The following is a 19,229-nucleotide window of genomic DNA, read 5'->3' as shown; positions in this document are numbered from 1 at the left end:
TTTCTGAATTTCAGCATTCCCATTTACGTTTCTGTTTTTCATCTTAAAAATGAAGAAGATTGAAAGATTTAATAATTGGGTCGTTAGAGTAAAACAAAACCTTAATTAGTAATTGGGGTCGACGGAGGAATGAAGAAATATTGTGGCGATGAAGATTGAAGAAGGCAAGAACAAATACACATCTACTATACTAATATGTTTCTTATTTCCGTTATTTTGCAAGTAATATAGTTTACCAACAGAATACCATATAGTCATATACAAATTATTCAAAAACCAATGACCAATTTCCATTCACCACACCAAACATATGTACAAGGCCAAACACTCAATCACCTTTGACTCACTCTCAACTCAATCAACTCACCCCAAAAAGGAAAAAGAATTTATACACAAACCCAAACCCGAAAACGCTAACTCACTCGATTATTTATTTACAAATTGCAAGCACAAATTAAGCTAATAAAAATTAAAAAACATAGCCTCCCTTTTGTACAAATCTTTTTATATGTCCTCTGAGATCTCAAAACCACTCTCTTTACTCGACTCAGAAACATCAATTTCAACATCTTCCGATTTTCTTAGCCTTGACACAAGAATCCACATATTCGCCAGCTCATTTTCAAGATACTCCTCGCGTTGATTTGATTCCATCACCATTTGTTCTAATTCAGATTCTCTTTCAGATTTTTCAGACAAAACAGCTTCATAAGCCATTTCTCTCTCTTTACTCATTGCAACCTCTCTCTTTAATAACTCCAACTGACTCACATTTTTTCTATGTCCATTATTCTTAGTCGTATTTCTTGGGGAATTAGAGTTACTGTTACTGATACTACTGTGTGCTGCCAACTCAGCTGATAGTTTCTCGTTTTGGTTCATTAGTTTTATGATTTCTTCAGATAGGATATTGAGCTCCATTGCAGCTGCTGAAGCTAATTCTTTTGCGTATGAGTTTTGTTCTTTTAGTCTTTTGTTTTCGGATTCTAATCTCTCCTTTGACTCTGTAAGGTTGACTATTTTTTTTTTCAGTTGTTGGTGTTCGATCTCAAGTGAATGATTTGTATCTGTGTTTTTTTCGTTTTTTTCTGAACCAAGTTGTTGTTTCAAGGATGTGATTGTTTCTTCAAGTCCTTTTAATTCGTTATTCTGTGGAAATACAAGATGTAAGAAAACTAAAAGTAATAATAATAATAATAAAGTAAAAGTTTACCTTTTGGGTTAGTTGCTCTTCGATTACTTCACTATATGCGACTTCAACCTATCAAAGGAGATAGTAAAACTTTTTTGTTTTTAAAAAATATTTTTTTAACATAATCGTTTAAAAAATAGTATATGCCTGTAAGTTTTTAGAAAACATCCAATAATTTTCAATTTTCACATCACTTACAAAAAGGGTGGGGTCATATCACAAAATACTTTTCAACATTAATTACAAAATAACCACCCATTTCTCAAAATGCCTTTTTTTTTTTTACCACAAATGATGATGTCATTTCGCAAAAGTAAAATGAATTTTGTTAAGAAAACGGTGTTATGTTGTGATTAACCTTTTTTTAAACCTATTGTCATAGTGATTATATTAGTGAACGATAATATATAATATAAGTTGTATAAAGATTGATTACAAATTTATTTTTTTAGAAAAATAAAAATAAAAATGAAGACTACTTTTACCTCTTTGTTGATATCTAGATCTTGTTTGGGTTCTAATAAAAAGCCAACAGATGTAGCTTCTGAGAGTGAAGAGTATGAAGGTCTAGATTCAACAATAGGAAGAATATGACTACTTGCAGGAGTTGAAGGTGTGCTTGATTTATCACTACTACTAGTCAAAGTCAAAGTCAAACCATCTCGTTTCTAGTCAAAAGTCAAAACCAAGATTTATCACTACCAATGGTTTTTTAAACTCAATTAAAAAATATATATATAAACAGACTACCTGTGGTTTTAACCACTTAAGAAGTCCAGGCTTCTTTATCTTTTTGTCTTCTTTTGTTTCTATGCCTCCATTAATAGTAACATGCAAATCAATGTTCTCATGATCTAAATTTGAGTCCCGCTTTCTTTGAGGGAGATACACAAGCTGCCCATTTATAAGATCATTCATTCAAGTTAGGCTGTATTACACTTTTCATCCCTGTAGTTTGTTGAAATTACAGATTTCGTCCCCGGTATTGAATTTTTAACGTTTTTCGTTTTTCGTCCCTAAAGTAAGTGAAGTTTTGTAACACTTTTTGTAAATCGCACCATCTGACACAGTTGGAAAGTGTTACACTTTATTATTCCATGTAAAATGACTGTTTTGCCCTTGCTCTTACATTTATTTATTAAGCTTTTTATCGTTGTTAAACTTTGATATTAATTTTTTTGGATTATTCAATCAATTGATAAGAGTGACGGGTCGGAAAGTGTTACAATACATCATTTCAGGGACGAAAACTGTAATTTTCAACAAAACACAGGGTGAAAACTGAAAACTAGAATTTTCAACAAATCACACATTGTTTCCATTATATTATAATTTATAGATGAGCATTATACAAGCTACGCATCCTATGTGGCATCCATGAAACATGAAGTTGTTTGTTACCAAATTGATTAAATTACAGCTTTCGTCCCCATGGTTTGTTGAAAATTAACAGATTTCATCCTTAAAAGATTTTCGTCCCTAAAAATGACATTTTGTAACACTTTTCATCTCTTACTACTTGACACCAATTAAACCATATATTAAACTGTTAACCCCATGTAAAATGACTATATTACCCTTACTCTTACATTTATTAGTATATAATTTTTTAAGATTCTTCAATCAATTGATATACACAACACAGCATCAACTTGAGGGACAACAATTCATTTTAGAGACGAAAAACGTTAAAAAAAATTGCAAGGGCGAAATTGTAATTTTCAACAGTTAAGTTAATGAGACTTACCTCCTCTTCCCCAAAAGAATATCTGATTCCTGGATCAGATTGATGAGAAGATTTGGTGGAAACCAAAATCAATTTTGTGAGACTTTGTATTTGACTTAACAAAGCATCTTTAGCTCCAGTATGCTTCAATTGAGGAACTGTTACAATTTCTCTCTCCAACTCATCTAACTCCTCCTTTAAACATCTGATTTCATTTTGATATGTCTTAATAAGGGATTTTTCATCAATAATCTACAAAAAAAAAAAAAAAAAAATTATAAACTTTTACTTCCAAAACTCTCAATTACACAACATAAAATTCAAATCTCTCAAACCTTGTTTTGTGATGTGTTAATTTCAATGTGTTTTGCTCGATGTGCAAATTTTAAGGTGTTGTGTGTCTCCTCTGAATTGCTTGAAGAGGGAGTAACAGTGCAAATAAGCTGAAATAATAAATAAATAAATAAATAAAATATATATAGGCATTAAATATGGAAGTTGCATAAAAGACTTACAGATACCCTTCCATGACCACTTAAAGAAGATTGAAGAAGTCTGGTTAATTTTGAGTCTCTGTATGGTATATGAGCAGCCCTTCCATCTGATAGTTTTGATATAACCTGTGACAATTTATTATATATATCACAAATCTTGTTTCCTTTTTTACCCTTGGAGATTATACTGATAAAATAATGAGAATGATTGAGGGATTACAGTTCCAAGAGTTAGGAGGCTTTTATTTATGTAGGCCCCTTCTTTTCTACGAATACCAGTAGTTTCAGCTTTAGAGCTCTCGGAGCCAGCTAGATCTATGAGGTTCTGTAAAACGAGGTAAAATGACGATAATACCCCTGGGGAAATATGTCTAAAATGAGGTTCAGGGGCATACCAGTTGTGACAAGTTAACAGCCTCATCTTCATTATTTTCACCACATGGGCTACTCTCGATTGTCTGTTAAAAGGTAATAAGATATTATTAACATAAAAAGTAAAATAAAATTATGATGTTTTTTAATTACTTTTGGAAGCAATAGAATATTACCATTGTAGATATTGTGTGACTTCTGCTGCTGTGAAGATTTAAGTTTGTGGAACCAACGTGTCTTTGCTCTGAATTAGCAACAAAATAAAAAAGTAAAAAAAAAATTCATAGATTTAAAAAATTAAAAAACCAAAAGTCTAATGAAATATTTGTTATTACCTTCTCCAGCTGCAATAATGGAAAGGGCATGGGCAGGAGATAATACAACTTCTTCTTTAACACCATCAACAAAGGTTCCCTGTAAATAATAATAATTGTATAAACAATTTTGATTTATGATTTTTTTGACTTCTTATATAAAGGAGAATCATATAACAGAATTGAAGACAAGAATTTGAAGTTGTATGGAGATAATATGAGAAAACATGTATCAGTATAGAAGTTATAGAACTTTACTTGAGTGTCCTCTCTTATTCTTAGATTTTGTCCAGCTGGATTCAACAAGTCATTAACAACCTTAAAAAAAACAAAAACATAAGACAATACTCAGATTTGTCAATAAAACAAAAATGGAGACTAGGGTTCCTTTTTAAATAGTAAATGAATCACTGAAAAAGATACTTCAGAAGCTCACCTCATTGTATATTTCCAAATATGAGAGGCGAAGGAGAAATTCGCGACATGGGGTCTGAAGATACATGAGGATAAATAATTATTATTTTAATAAAAACTGAAAAAGTGGAGTTGGATTTTTAGCAATGCATATTCATTATTCATACCTCTTGAATGATACTGAAAGCATGTTTTATTGCCAATGGAATAATTCCAGGGGACCTCTGATTTCCCTGTCTTGTGTTTATGTATTATCAAGGAAAAATAAATTCACTGGAATATAAAAATATAGGAATAAAAAATTAATTGGAATACAAAAAGATACTTACATGCATAGTATGAGTTTTCCCACTACTTGTCACACCATATGCAAAAATAGTTCCTGTTCTTATAATGGATCAAAAAATATATATAAGAAAGACAGACATACTGAGATTTGATAGAAACTAAGAAGACAATTTCAAAATCCAGAAAGAAATTACTTTTTCCTTGGCAAAAAATAGAGCCCATTTTAGTATTAAAAAGAGCAAGAATTGGTGACTTCATTGATCCATAACATTGTAATGAAGTGAAGACTGAAGACATTGTGAGATGAGAAAAGATAACATACCATTAATGCCTTCCATAGAACCACTAACAACATGTTGAGCTGCAATATCATACAAATGACGTGTAGTGGTTGTAGGCCCAAAAACCTGATCTGAATATATATATTTAAAGAAAAGAAATGAGATTTCAAATGCCAATCAAGAAATAGAACCTCAATAACTTAAACCATGTAATATGTAATATGTAATATGCAATATGCAATATGGATTCTCTCTAAAAGGAAGATTTTTGCTTTTTTAGCATATAACTGGATGACATGACAAAGTAATATTGAAAAACATGAAATTCTCAGATATATTTAACAAAACTAAGCTTAGCTTCTTACAATTAGTGGTGGAGGCATTGAGAAAAGCTGATAAATTAAGTTTTTAACAGGAAAGATTCCAAATCTATTCTCTATCTTATGTCACCTAAAAGGTATCCCAAGAAAGTAAGAAGACAACTTTTAGTTCACTTAGGGTTGTTTGATAGTTGCTGATTGAGTCAGATTTGTTTGAGTCAAGGCCTGATTGAGTCAAAACTAACCTCAATCTTACAAATTCTCTAGCTAAACTTGAGAGGATCAATTTCAGGTTTTGACTTAGTAAATACGAGTTGATCTGGCTACTCAATTTCACCTTTACAGTAGTTACATACTTTTCAGTTTCATTCAGATGCCTCCGTTCATCAATTCAATCATATCAAGAACATTAGCACAATGTATGGCGGCATGGTGTTCAAGTTCAAGGTCTGGATATGAAATTGGGTTGAGTTGGTTAGCATTGTAAGCGACTTTTCTCAAATTCAAATTCCAATTCTAGAGCACGAATCTAAGATCCCAAACATTGCAATAATAAATTTCATCACAAGAATCACAATAATGTATCATACCATACGCATAAGCTATTGAGGAAGTATACTCATTCCGCACAATTGTTTCTCCGTCGGCATACCATGCAATCTCCTCCCCTTGTCGTATTTCCCTCGGACTACTCCACACAAAATCAATTAATTTGTATACAAGTTAACCAAAAGTAATACAAATACTTTATACACAATACAAATCTGTATATATACATGCATATAAGTATACATGTGAATATCAATATATGTATATAAACACGCGGATATTATTCCTAAAACTTTGACACAATTTGATTACCTGAGAGGCCGGAATCGGACTGTAACTGTAACATTCTCTTTCAATCTCTCAGAATCCATTGTCGAATTCTTGGTGAAAAGGTATTCTTGTTTATTTCTACTTTTGTAGCTGAGGAATTCGGAGAGCTCGGATTATTTATTAACTGAAGCTTCTGGAATTCGGAGAATAAGTTTAGAAGACAAAGTAGTCGCACAAGGCGAATTGGCACATTTCAAGCTCGATTCTACGGTTTGGATCCTCCATGCCTCACCGACATTGTTGAATTCAACGTCAAATTTGCTCTACAGTAGAACAAACCACACGCAAACGTAATCTGCCTACTGAAGACCTTTCTCCATCATCTTGGAGAATCGCAATTTTGTAACAAATTAGGATTACGAAGAAATTTGGGATTAGAGAGATGTGTGTGTGAGAGGGATGATTATGGTGGGGGTTACAAATTACAAGTCAGTTTTAGGTGAAGCTTTTTTGTATTCCTTTCATGGAAAGTATACCAAATTTTTGCATAATTTGTAATATTTTATTGGAGGGGGTATAATCCTCAAGAGTCGACCATCTTCACCCTCCAAATATTTTAAATTTATTTGACTTTATTCGATTTATGAAAATATTAATCCCATAAATTAATTCCAAGTAGGGTATGTTTCATTTATGAAAAAATATCTTTAACCAAATTTTAATAAAAAAATGGCCCAAATTTTAATTTTATCAGATTTATCTTTATTGATTACTAATGATAAGTTTTTGTCATTATACTTAGCTAATTATTGGTGGGAAATTTTAAAAACTATAAACAATTATTGTTTTAAAAATAGTTTGGTCCGTAATTTTTTTTTTTGGTCTATAAAGGGTATCTAAACTTTTTTTCTTTCATTTTGTGATTTTTGTTGGCTATTATCCATTTACTACTATATGACATTTTTTGTGTTGTGTGTTATTACATCTTGATATTGATCGTGGCAAGTGAGCTTATCACTTTTTTTTTTTTGTAGATTAGTGGGTTTTTAAACTCGTTTTTTTTCCATCATTACTCTTATCAAATGGTTATCATAATTTTGTCTCTTTTAAAGAATGTGCTATAATACTGAAGTGTAATATGAATGCAACTCTCCATATCCTCTCTATAAAATAAAGATCTTATTGCCACATGTCATCTTCTTATTTAATTTGTCACATGTAATTTTCTCATAATTTTTGATTTATTTGTTTTCCACGTGTAATTTGCTTATTGGTTCTATTTTATTTTTAGTGAAAATCATTTATTTAATTAATTTCATTCATTCTTAAAATAAATTATAATAAATTCCATTCATGAATCGTTACTCGCTTCTACAAACATGGTTTTGTTTTCCTTTTTTATTTTCATTATTTACATAAAAGTAAACTTTTTCAATTTAAACTTATTTTTACATAAATTTGTATTACTTTGGATTCATTTACATACTTATTCATCAAAGCTTTATATATATATATATATATATATATATATATATATATATATATATATATATATATATATATATATATATAATTATTACTTTTCAAATTGCCTAACGTTTATAAGTTTATATTTTTTTTAATAAACCTGTGTAATACACGAGTCTCACACCTAGTAGATGTAATATGTAAATGTATGAAAGAATCAGTTGCAATTAGTTGGAGTAAGGATAACGCATGTCGAAGGTTTAAGAGTTGTCCTGATTGGATCGTGAGTAAGGATAACACATGTTGACTATGTTATTTTATTTTTCTGATAAAATTATTATGGAATGTGCAAGAGCCAAGAAAAAAATGTAACTAGTTCCATTGGTCAGACCTTGAACTTCCAAGTAAGCATTATAATGATATTATGACATATATGCATAAGAAGTTGAAGGCATTGAAAATGATAAAGAAGTGTATTTGAAGCTTGAAGTAAAACAAACTCATTTAAAGAAAACATTTTGCGGATAAAGGTTCCAATGGTCAAATCCTTAACATTTAGTAATGTTTAAAGTAGGGATGTGCTATAAACCGCAGAAACCGCATAAACCACCCGCACCGCACCAAACCGCACCGCACCAAACCGCACCGCATAACGCGGTTTAAAACACTCGCGGTGCGGTTTGTGGTTTGTATTTTTGTTAAACCGCATTATGCGGTGCCGTTTGCGGTTTAAGATTACAAAATTGCGGTTTAAACCGCACCGCATTGATAAAATCAACTAATGATTATATATATATATATATATATATATATATATATATATATATATATATATATATATATATATATATATATATATATTGACATGTCCTAAATTAGTGACATTATCTTAAGTTTTTAAAATGTAATCTTAATTAATCCAAAATTTAACGCAGTTACCATAGTTTTTTGTCTCAAATTCATTTTCAACTAAGATTCTAACCATTATTTTATAGTCACTATGTTTTCTTAACTTATGTATATTCATAAGTAGTTAATGACCACAATTATTTGACCACCAAATTTCTTAATGACCACTTAATGAGCCGTTAGTGATCACAATGATAGTATTATTATTAAATTTAAAGTAAATAATTAGTCAAACCGCATAAACCGCCCGCACCAAACCGCACCACATAATGCGGTTTTGAATGTTTGCGGTGCGGTTTGCGGTTTCTAAATAACTCAAACCGCATATGCGGTGTGGTTTGCGGTTTTGGCTCTAAACTGCACCGTGCACACCCCTAGTTTAAAGTATCAAGGCATACTACATACGAGAGAGTGTAACAAGTTCATCAAGAGACAACGGTTTAAAGTAAACATCCATACGTTCATTTTAAAGACAAATTAAAACATCTTCTAAATATACAAGTGCTAAATTTTTTCATCGATCTTCAACATAGTGTTTCACCCTAAATACATGTCAAAATATGTAAGTTAGGTTTCAAAAGCCTAGTAAGTTCTCCTACTCATAAAAATATTAGATAAGGTCATCACTTTAACCTAAATTCAACCCCTAAGGGTTTTTAAGCATCATAACATTTGTCCAAATTCAATATTAGGGAAAAGACATTTCAAAGATAAGCATTGCTAATCAACATCAAACTCATAATATATCAACAATTTCAAAAGAATACAATAAATATACGTCTACTCCAAAACCCAAGTCATCTCAAGTCTAAAAGATCTTTGTCATATCAGACATCACTAAATGGGGAAATAGTCCATGTAAAAGTAGCACAAAGCATGGTAACACACATGGACTCTAAAACTATGGACATGTTTCCATTACGCTTTATTCATACAATAGGTATCTAGCTTCAAGTTCAAACCCAGTAAAAGGAATATCTAAATGTGGCCACATTAGTAGAAAATCCATAGAAGGGAATATCTCAACTTGGTGAAGGGAATTTCTCAATGCGACTCCATTTGTGGCAAAATCCATAAAGGGAATATTACAAATTAGAGTACTCAAGTGATAAGTGGTCGCACAAGTCATCAACCATCCTAAGTGAATATACATATTCATGTCAAAATCACTTTCCAAAACAATAAGTAAATCCTCTTTTTCAAAAGCTCGTTACGAAAAATCCATTTCATAATTAAACAAATATACATATAGTATTCACATAGTAACAACAAATGATAGTCAAGTAAAAGATGATTTAATTAAACAAAGTATAATAGTGACATGTATTTTTGGGTAATAATCACCTTAAGTGTGAAGGTTATCTTCTAACAAGCTCTACAAAGTGTTGAATGAGTAGAGAGCACTTGTGCATGCATAATCAACCTAATAACCATAACTACTCGACCTAAATTAAACCATTAAACTAATTATCCAATTTAGGTTTGAAAGGGCTTGTAACTCTACACCTGCTAACACATTTTTTTGCTACTTCAACCTCATTTCAAGGCATTGCAAAGCCTTCTGCAACGCATTACATAGTTGAACAAAATTAAAGACACCACTTTGTAGTGTGTGTTAAAGTTGGTTCTAAAATTTTAATACCAATAAGTTCTAATACATGTATTAGGTTTAAATATAGTATTCAATCAAGTTATAACATTTCTAAATCATTATTAACTTGATCAGATCATGGATCAAGTTGATTATCATCATAATCTCTATTTTAAGGCTTTAAAATTCAAATATGATCACTCGATTGAGTTTTCATCCATGATTTACATCAAGGGTGATGCAAGTAAATTCCTAATATATTATAACATTATTAGCATTCTTAAGTTCAAAATAAAGCTTCAAACTTTATTAAAACACCCAAAACTCACTTTCAATCCTATTAATCCTACAGATGGGTTCATGTAACGCCCGTAGATCCCGCTAGTCAATTTAGAGACGATAAGCATCAAAAGTGACTTTTAGATAGAAGATTATTTAGAATGAATAATCTTAACTAAGTTGTAGTGGTCGTGACAAGGATTCCGAAAATATAAAGAATGCCGAAATTCGAGTTATAACGAAGAGGTTATGACCTGTCGAAGTTTCGCGACAGAACCGGTACGACACTGCATGACGTAAATAGTAAATTTACGATAGAGCGATATTTAGCCTTAGTGATCCAAACGAAAGTCGTATAATAAGTTAAACCGAGAGTGTGCATAAGAAGAACGTCTAAATCTGACTTCGTATGAGGAAGTTATGATTTTTCGAAGTTTCGACTTAGCGGTATGCAGCCCAAAGTTCGAATATGAGATCGGGTGATTTCTAGCCGAAACAATCTAAATGAGAATCGAAGATCTCGTCGATGGTAATGCGACGGTAAAAAGACAGACGAAAATGGACGTCAGATAAAGGAGTTATGAATTTCTAACGGAGTTTTCCTGTCCCGGCCTACTAAAAATAATATAATAAAAGTTAAAGTCAAAATTAGCCGACGGAGTCTAAACGAGAGTTATAGATCATAACCTCACCTACGCGTGGATATAAAGAACGTCGAAAATTGAGCTCGTATGCGAAAGATATGAATTTCTGAAGTTCGGGGCACGAACTTCAACCCCTGTGTCAGAGCTCACGACGTGAGCACAGTGGCTCATGAAGTAAGCAGGTGATAGACATATTCCAGGGCAAGTGGTCTGATAACGAACGCCATGACATCGAACTCACGACGTGAGCATTAGTGGCTCACGACGTGAGCATAGATTTTCAGCCTCCTATAAATAGAAAGCAAGACCAGCCGAGTTTTGTTGCTCAATTTCTTTCCTCTCACCCGTATTACCTCGATTTACGTGAAAGTTATACCCCGAAGCCCCGGTGTCATCCCGAGACCCGAAGCGAGTCCCGAAGCACCGAAGATCCCGAGAAGAAAAGAGTTTCGAGCCGAAGCTCTGTCCGCGAGAAGCCCGGTGTGTGAAGAGATCACAGTTTCACCGAAGAATACTGCTTTAAGAGCCGTAGTGCTGTCCGAGCATCGTCTTATCAAGTGAGTGCATAGTCCCTTTCATGAACATGATTTTAATACAAGTATTAATTAATGTATTAAATATCTGTTAAAAAGTTAAATATTTGTTGAAGAGTTTATGTGTGAGTGCATAGTCCCTTTCATGAACATGATTTTAATACAAGTATTAATTAAAGTATTAAATATATGTTAATAAGTTAAATAATTGTTGAAGAGTTTATGTGTGAGTGCATAGTCCCTTTCATGAACATGATTTTAATACAAGTATTGTTTGAATGTATTAAATATATGTTTTGTGTGAGTTATTTGATGATGTCTGAATTAAGTGTTAAAGAACACACCAGATTGTTTATGATAACTTAGGTTAAAGAGTAAACCTAAGATTGGTTATAATGGTTATAGGGTAGTATCTCTTTATGAGTATGAGTGAGATATATATACGGAGAACAAAACTTTAAAATATGTCATTGATCCGGAAGCATTGATTAGACATAGTTATTCGTCCTTAGTCCGAGAGTATGGATTGGACTTAGTTAATTGTCATTAATCCGGGAGTATGGATTAAGACATAGTCAGTTGTCCTTAGTCCGGGAGTATGGACAGGACATATAATCTGTCATTAATCCGGGAGTATGGATTAAGACATAGTCAGTTGTCCTTAGTCCGGGAGTATGGACATGACATAGTTATTTGTTAATAGATCCGGGAGTATGGATCAGGTCGAGAGGTTAGTTTTTAGTCTCGTTGAGAGGATTGACGGGGTGGGGTAAGAGTTGGTTATATATATATATATATATATATATATATATATATATATATATATATATATATATATATATATATATATATATATATAGAGAGAGAGAGAGAGAGAGAGAGAAAATTTTATATTGTGTGAATTCTTAATTATGTATATGTTATAACATTATGGGATTGAAATCCCTATGTACTCACCAGGTTTTCCAAACCTGACCCACTCAATATTTTTGTATCACATGTATCGATAACAAATACACATTACACTGAGAGATTAAATAGATGTATATCATTAGTGTAGATGAATGTAAGTTCGGTTTATGCTTATGTGTCTGTATTGACCAGGACATCCCAAATGTTTTAAAACGAATAAAATACATCTCTTCGGAGATGCTTGGATAAAGTATTTATCATGTTTTCTGGGAACAAATTCTGCAACTCTTTTAATCAAAGGATTACTCTGATTTGATAAAACAAAGCATAAACAAATCTGTCTTTTCTGGCCATGAAATTGGGGATGTCACAGTTGGTATCAGAGCATTAGTTTAAGCGAACTAGGAATTTATAGGATTTCTAGACTTAAACTTAGAATGCTAAGCGATGATTATGAGATGAGTGTCTACCATATTTTAGACACGAGCACTAGTATATTTTAGGAAAGATGCCTAAAATGCTTTTATGTGCAAAATGCTATATGTTTGCCATATATGATATTATTTGTTTGGATCTATGGTCTGTTGTCGACCGGATCTGGAAACCTTATGTGTTTAGGATTCTAAGCGCACGACTACGATATTAGAACTAGCATGTAAACGTTTCGGAGTGATAAGGAGGTTTATACGTCTATCGTAAATAAAGCTTTCTTATCTTAAATTCTCGCCCGGTACACCGAACGTCTGCTTGGGTGTACAAAACGTTATGGTGAAGGCTCGTAGAGAATTGAGTAAATGGAGGAAATGAGAGGCTTATGATAGTGAATGACACCTATCGGAAGATATCGTAAGAGTGGTATCTTGCCTTTAGAATATGTCTGATAAAATAACGGAACGTTTAGAGGAGTACGGTACGTCTGAAGTACACCTTCGATTGGCAGGATGATGGAACGATTAGTGTAATTCTTGAAGTTGTCCCATCGTCTGGAATTTCCATCACCAACCGAGTTGAAGTATAATTGATGATTGAAGATACGCATGGAAGAAGTCCTAGTAGAGTCTAGGAAATTTTTTATGATTAATTGGACACATTCGTATGTGTTAAATTGTTTTGTGATTTTAGGACTTGGGAACTGCGAGACAATACTTGGGACGAGTATGAGTAGGTGTGAATAGTAGTAGAGATCTATACTACTGGAAGCACACACTACAAGAAAAAACCGAAGCAACTACGGAAAAATTCCGTATTTAAAACATGATATTCTGTAGTTAAACACGATTAGAGACGAAATTTTCTACGGAACCATTCTATAGCAAAATTCTTCGTTAGTAAAGGTTTGTTACGGAATCCGTAGGACATTCGCAACGGAATTTGCAACAAACTTGTTCCGTAGCAAAATAGCTATGAACTATACCTGTAGCAATGTCGTAGCAAATTAACTATAATTTTTTCCATAGCAAGTCTGTAGCAAATTAACTACGACCCGATCCATTGTTAATCCGTTGCAAGTTAACTACAAACTAACCCCGTAGCTGATTTCCATAGAAAATCCACTACCGGTAATAGCGTAGCAAATATTCCGTAATGAATTTACGATGACATAATTCCGCATCAAATACTTCGTAGTAAATTTACTACGGTTTATTTCTGTTGCAAATTTACTACAAATACACTTCTGTTGCAAATATTTCATAGTAAATTTATCACGACCTATTTCCGTTGTGGAAAAAATGTGACATGATAGATTCCATAAAAATTCAGCTACATAATACTACATAAAACATATATGTAGTAACTCATAAAAATATCAATAGCCAAAAATGGTGACATGATTAGTTCAAATACATACAAAAATAACTTAATTTTATTTCCAAAGCAAATTTATAACAAAATCAGAATTATGTAAATGCAATAACAATTTATCAAAAATATTGTAGAAATCCTATGTGAAATACTAACAAACATTTCTAAGTTACCGAAAATATTGTTTTCGATACAAAATATCACCGAAAACTAAAGGTTGCCACAAAAGAAGACCATTCTTTACGAATTTCATCAATATCAGCATCTGTGTATCCATCTTAGCCACGACCAACCTGAGAAAAAAAATGTACTGCACTATAAAGAGGGAAGAGTATGCAAAATCAAGGGATATATAGAAAAAAATTGTAAGCAATTTGACATGGGATATAATACCCATCAATTTGAAAAATAAACATAAAATGGTCCATTTTAATTCGTTATCTTTTATATCATTGTCCTTTTAATTTGTATTCTATTATAGCATTATCCTTTACAAATTAATACCTAACTAATTTGGCTTGATTGTGCATATCTTTCAGTAGTCTTCACATAAACATGAGCGTCAATCAAAAAATCCCATTTCCTAACAAGAGATTTCAACTTGTCTGTGGTGGACTGTGGTGGATTCCATTCCTTAAAAAAATGAAAATCGAGTTTATATATATAATACCCAAAATAAGAAACGTCAAATAAAGATACTATAAGGTTATAGAAACAATAATTATGCATGAGGTGTACATTTACCTTAGATAATATGAAATCACCTAGCCACCTATTGCAGTCGACATAATTTTTATGGATTGAAGCAGTTAATAAGAAGTGTTGACATCAGATTAAAAAAATGGACAAATGCCTATTTCACAAAAGAAACTAATCAATAAAAAACAATTCTAACCGGAATTAAATTCACAGATATTACATTCAACAGGAAATACCAAACTGAAAAAGGGGTTGTTGTTGGAGGCAAGACTTAAGAGTAGCACTGACAACCACTAAAAAGATTGGATTATCAAAACATTGAAATAATAAACAACATAAAGCAAGAAGCGTTATATATATGACCGAAAAAAAGACATATCAATATAAATTACCTCCCCACAAGCAAAATAGGCTTTGGTTGTTCCATTGGGTAGCACAGCCTCAAAAACTCTCAATTCAATGTCATTTGCTGCTATCTTCATGGCTCAACTGTCAAACATAATCATCACAAAAACATCACAATCACCACCACATTAACACAGTATGAGTATGAGTATCATTAACAATACCTTTTCAAACTTCCCCACGAGCCTCATGTCTTGTTCCTGACCTTCAGGATTCCGAGCCATGGAATGCACCCTAGCCAATGCCTTTTCCACTCCAACATATTTCTGTTTCCGACCTATTCTCAAGAAATCATATTCCGATTCTGGAGCTCTCAATTCCGGCTGGAATCCACGCAACCCACGACTCTTTCGTCTCCATCTGAGTATCGCTTTCTCCACTATCCCAACAGACCACACCATTTTTTTATAATGCTTTTGAACTTTATGCCCACGTAAATGTGCCTAAAAATAAGATAAAATAGATTCCCACTTAAATTAACAACATCAAAAAACTAACACCAGTTTACCTGAATCTTGACAACACGATCACGACCTATTCTCAGAAAATCAAAACCTGCCATAGAGTGAAGCCCAATGGAGGGCGGTCCGGCCACATGAATCTCTAAAATTAGGGTTGACACCGGCGGTGACCGGACTGGAGGAAGCGGAAAGTGTGCACGTCGATAGAATATACTTGAGGCGGAGGTCTAGAAGTATACGATGTTGCTGGTTGTGAGCGGTCGTAATAAGAGGCTTGATGGCGGAAGGAATCGATCGGTTGTAGTGAGAGGCTTGATGGTTGAAGAAATCGATCGATTGAGAGATGGAGAAAGAATGTAAGTAGATTCGATCGATTGTGATTGTGAGGGACCGCCGTTTTAGGTTTAGTGGTGTTACGTTTTTTTTTTTTTTGTGGGAGACAGTGGAACTTTTTCCAGGATAGTAATTAAGAGTCTATTTTCTAAAATATTTTAAATTATATTTATATTTAAAATAATATAAAAATATTAAAAAAAATTATATTATATTTTATATTAATCATATTTATCAAATAACTTATAAAAATATCATTTTAAAATTATATAAAAAATAATATCATTATCACAAAAATGAATATGATACTTTTTGTAAAAGCGTATGACTATCAATTTGTGGTGAAAGTTTAAATATATTTGAAACAATTATCACATTTAACCTTAACAATAACTAGTTAAATAAACTCAAAATATATTAAGTTAAACTTGGAATAAACTCAAAGTATATGGGGTGAGAGTGGGAGCATGGATGTGGATGTGGAGGTAGGTGGGATGAGTGTAGGTGCAGGGTAGAGTTGGTTGGATGGGTGAGTGGGTGTGGGGTGGGGTAGCGACAATGTTGGCTTGTGGCTTAAGGCTTAGGACTTATGGCTTATGGCGTAGTGCTTAAGGCTTATGGCTTGGGGTTAAGCTTTAGGGCTCATGTCTTAGGGCTTACAACATAGGGATTAGCTAGGTCTTAAGGCTTAGGGATTAGGGGTTATGACTTATGGTTTATGCCTCTTAACTTATGGTTTAGGGCTTAGGGCTTAAGGTTAATGATGTATGGCTTATGAGGTTCATTCGGGGGCCAATACACATCGAGAAGGACCACAATCGAACTAACAGGATGGGAACCCCCCCCCCCCCCCACCACCACCACCACCAAAAACTTGTTTTCTTATAAGGTTTTGGCGGTTCTTGTTGACCTCAAATGCAACGTGGTTGCTGCTAAAATATAGACTCACAATTCAAGAATGACTTCAATCTTCTACATCACCTAGTCATAATTAGATATATAAAAAATTTCAGTTCTCGAATAGAGTGTGTCAGTCTCTAAAGTTCCACACATTAAAATAAATCGATTATAGTCTTGGGGACTTATTCATTGGTCATTCGAGATCGTTTAAGGGTCTAAACTTTACTTGAGAAGCTTCTAGACACCTAAAATTGTTTATTGGAAAATTCCATTGCATAATATTTATGATTTTTTTTATTTTTTAATATATAGCTACGTTCATTGATTCCATAGAAAATTTATTAGTAGCATAGTTACGAATTCTGATTCCGTAATAAATGCCGTAGCAAATTAGCTACAGACTTAGATTCTGTAACAATTTTTGTAGCAAAATAGCTACATATTTTGATTCCGTAACAATTTCTGTAGCAAAATAGCTATAAACATAGATCCGTAGTAAATTTTTTAGCGAAATACCTACGACTTATAATTTCGTAACAAATTTTGTAGCATACAGAAATCCAATTATGTAGCAAAAATCCGTAGTTATCCAAATATTAGCTACAAAACATAATTATGTAGCTAATTCTGTAGCAAATATACCTACGTCTAACTATTCTATAGCATAGTGCATAGTAGAATACCTACGATTTTTAATATCGTAGCAAAATTCCGTAGTTATTCAAATATTAGCTACAAAATGCAATTCTATAGAAAATTCCATAGTAAAATAGCTACGACAAGCCATTTTGTAGCATAATCCGTAGCAAAATAACTATAGATTGTACTTTCATAGCAAATTTCCGTAGTTATTTCAACTTTTTCCGTAATAAATGCCGTAGCAAATTAGCTACGGACTTAGATTCTGTAACAATTTTTGTAGCAAAATAGCTACATATTTTGATTCCGTAACAATTTCTGTAGCAAAATAGCTATAAACATAGATCCGTAGTAAATTTTTTAGCGAAATACCTAGACTTATAATTTCGTAACAAATTTTGTAGCATACCAGCTACGAAATCCAATTACGTAGCAAAATTCTGTAGTTATCCAAATATTAGCTACAAAACATAATTATGTAGCTAATTCTGTAGCAAATATACCTACGTCTAACTATTCTATAGCATAGTCCATAGTAGAATACCTACGATTTTTAATATCGTAGCAAAATTCCGTAGTTATTCAAATATTAGCTACAAAATGCAATTCTATAGAAAATTCCATAGTAAAATAGCTACGACAAGCCATTTTGTAGCATAATCCGTAGCAAAATAACTATAGATTGTACTTTCATAGCAAATTTCCGTAGTTATTTCAACTTTTTCCGTAATAAATGCCGTAGCAAATTAGCTACGGACTTAGATTCTGTAACAATTTTTGTAGCAAAATAGCTACATATTTTGATTCCGTAACAATTTCTGTAGCAAAATAGCTATAAACATAGATCCGTAGTAAATTTTTTAGCGAAATACCTACGACTTATAATTTCGTAACAAATTTTGTAGCATACCAGCTACGAAATCCAATTACGTAGCAAAATTCTGTAGTTATCCAAATATTAGCTACAAAACATAATTATGTAGCTAATTCTGTAGCAAATATACCTACGTCTAACTATTCTATAGCATAGTCCATAGTAGAATACCTACGATTTTTAATATCGTAGCAAAATTCCGTAGTTATTCAAATATTAGCTACAAAATGCAATTCTATAGAAAATTCCATAGTAAAATAGCTACGACAAGCCATTTTGTAGCATAATCCGTAGCCAAATAACTATAGATTGTACTTCCATAGCAAATTTCCGTAGTTATTTCAACTTTTTCTTGTAGTGACAGGACTCACGCTTGTATCAGGGAAAGTAATAAGGTTACCAAGAAGCTAGTGATTGATTCCGTTTTTATTCAAGTATGTCGTTACCATTGTTTCGGTAATGACTAAGAAGATGATTGATATTCTGACCCTAGTGGTCATATCAAATTAAGTTCGACTACGATGAGTTTGTTACATGGTTTAGAGAACCAAGTTCGATGT

At 32.5% G+C, this 19,229-nt stretch overlaps 2 protein-coding genes across 10 annotated transcripts; both read right to left on the bottom strand.

Moving 5' to 3' along the window:
- Positions 1-265: 265 nt before the first annotated feature.
- On the bottom strand, positions 266-6,754 carry LOC145159713 (kinesin-like protein KIN-7K, chloroplastic). Its single transcript, XM_079078736.1, has 18 exons — positions 6,263-6,754; positions 5,992-6,089; positions 5,123-5,212; positions 4,842-4,894; positions 4,680-4,745; positions 4,535-4,588; positions 4,357-4,416; positions 4,120-4,198; positions 3,961-4,028; positions 3,808-3,870; positions 3,633-3,737; positions 3,434-3,538; positions 3,254-3,361; positions 2,940-3,170; positions 1,943-2,086; positions 1,678-1,860; positions 1,214-1,261; positions 266-1,149 (listed from the first exon to the last, which is right to left on the bottom strand). Exons 1-18 carry the CDS (start codon positions 6,319-6,321, stop codon positions 505-507), a joined length of 2,259 nt encoding a protein of 752 aa, XP_078934862.1. The 5' UTR covers positions 6,322-6,754; the 3' UTR covers positions 266-504.
- A 7,647-nt stretch (positions 6,755-14,401) lies between these two features.
- On the bottom strand, positions 14,402-16,369 carry LOC145159711 (calmodulin-binding transcription activator 2-like). Of its 9 annotated transcripts, none has more exons than XR_013737873.1 (7): positions 15,997-16,369; positions 15,627-15,905; positions 15,450-15,546; positions 15,294-15,350; positions 15,103-15,211; positions 14,863-14,991; positions 14,402-14,651 (listed from the first exon to the last, which is right to left on the bottom strand). XR_013737873.1 is itself a non-coding variant. In XM_079078728.1 (7 exons), exons 1-3 carry the CDS (start codon positions 16,022-16,024, stop codon positions 15,520-15,522), a joined length of 360 nt encoding a protein of 119 aa, XP_078934854.1. In that variant the 5' UTR covers positions 16,025-16,367; the 3' UTR covers positions 14,402-14,651; positions 14,863-14,991; positions 15,103-15,211; positions 15,294-15,350; positions 15,450-15,519. The 9 variants fall into 9 exon arrangements, 7 of the variants coding, with proteins under 7 accessions (XP_078934854.1, XP_078934855.1, XP_078934858.1 ...); XM_079078728.1 differs by having other exon boundaries at positions 15,971-16,367; XM_079078729.1 differs by having other exon boundaries at positions 15,299-15,350; positions 15,971-16,367.
- Between the last annotated feature and the right edge of the window lie 2,860 nt (positions 16,370-19,229).

Source organism: Lactuca virosa, chromosome 2, assembly GCF_052849685.1.
Source record: "Lactuca virosa cultivar CGN04683 chromosome 2, Lactuca_virosa_CGN04683_v6, whole genome shotgun sequence".
In the NCBI taxonomy this organism is placed as follows: Eukaryota; Viridiplantae; Streptophyta; class Magnoliopsida; order Asterales; family Asteraceae; genus Lactuca; species Lactuca virosa.
Note: the sequence above shows the minus strand (reverse complement) of the source record. Positions and strands in the feature narration are given on the sequence as shown.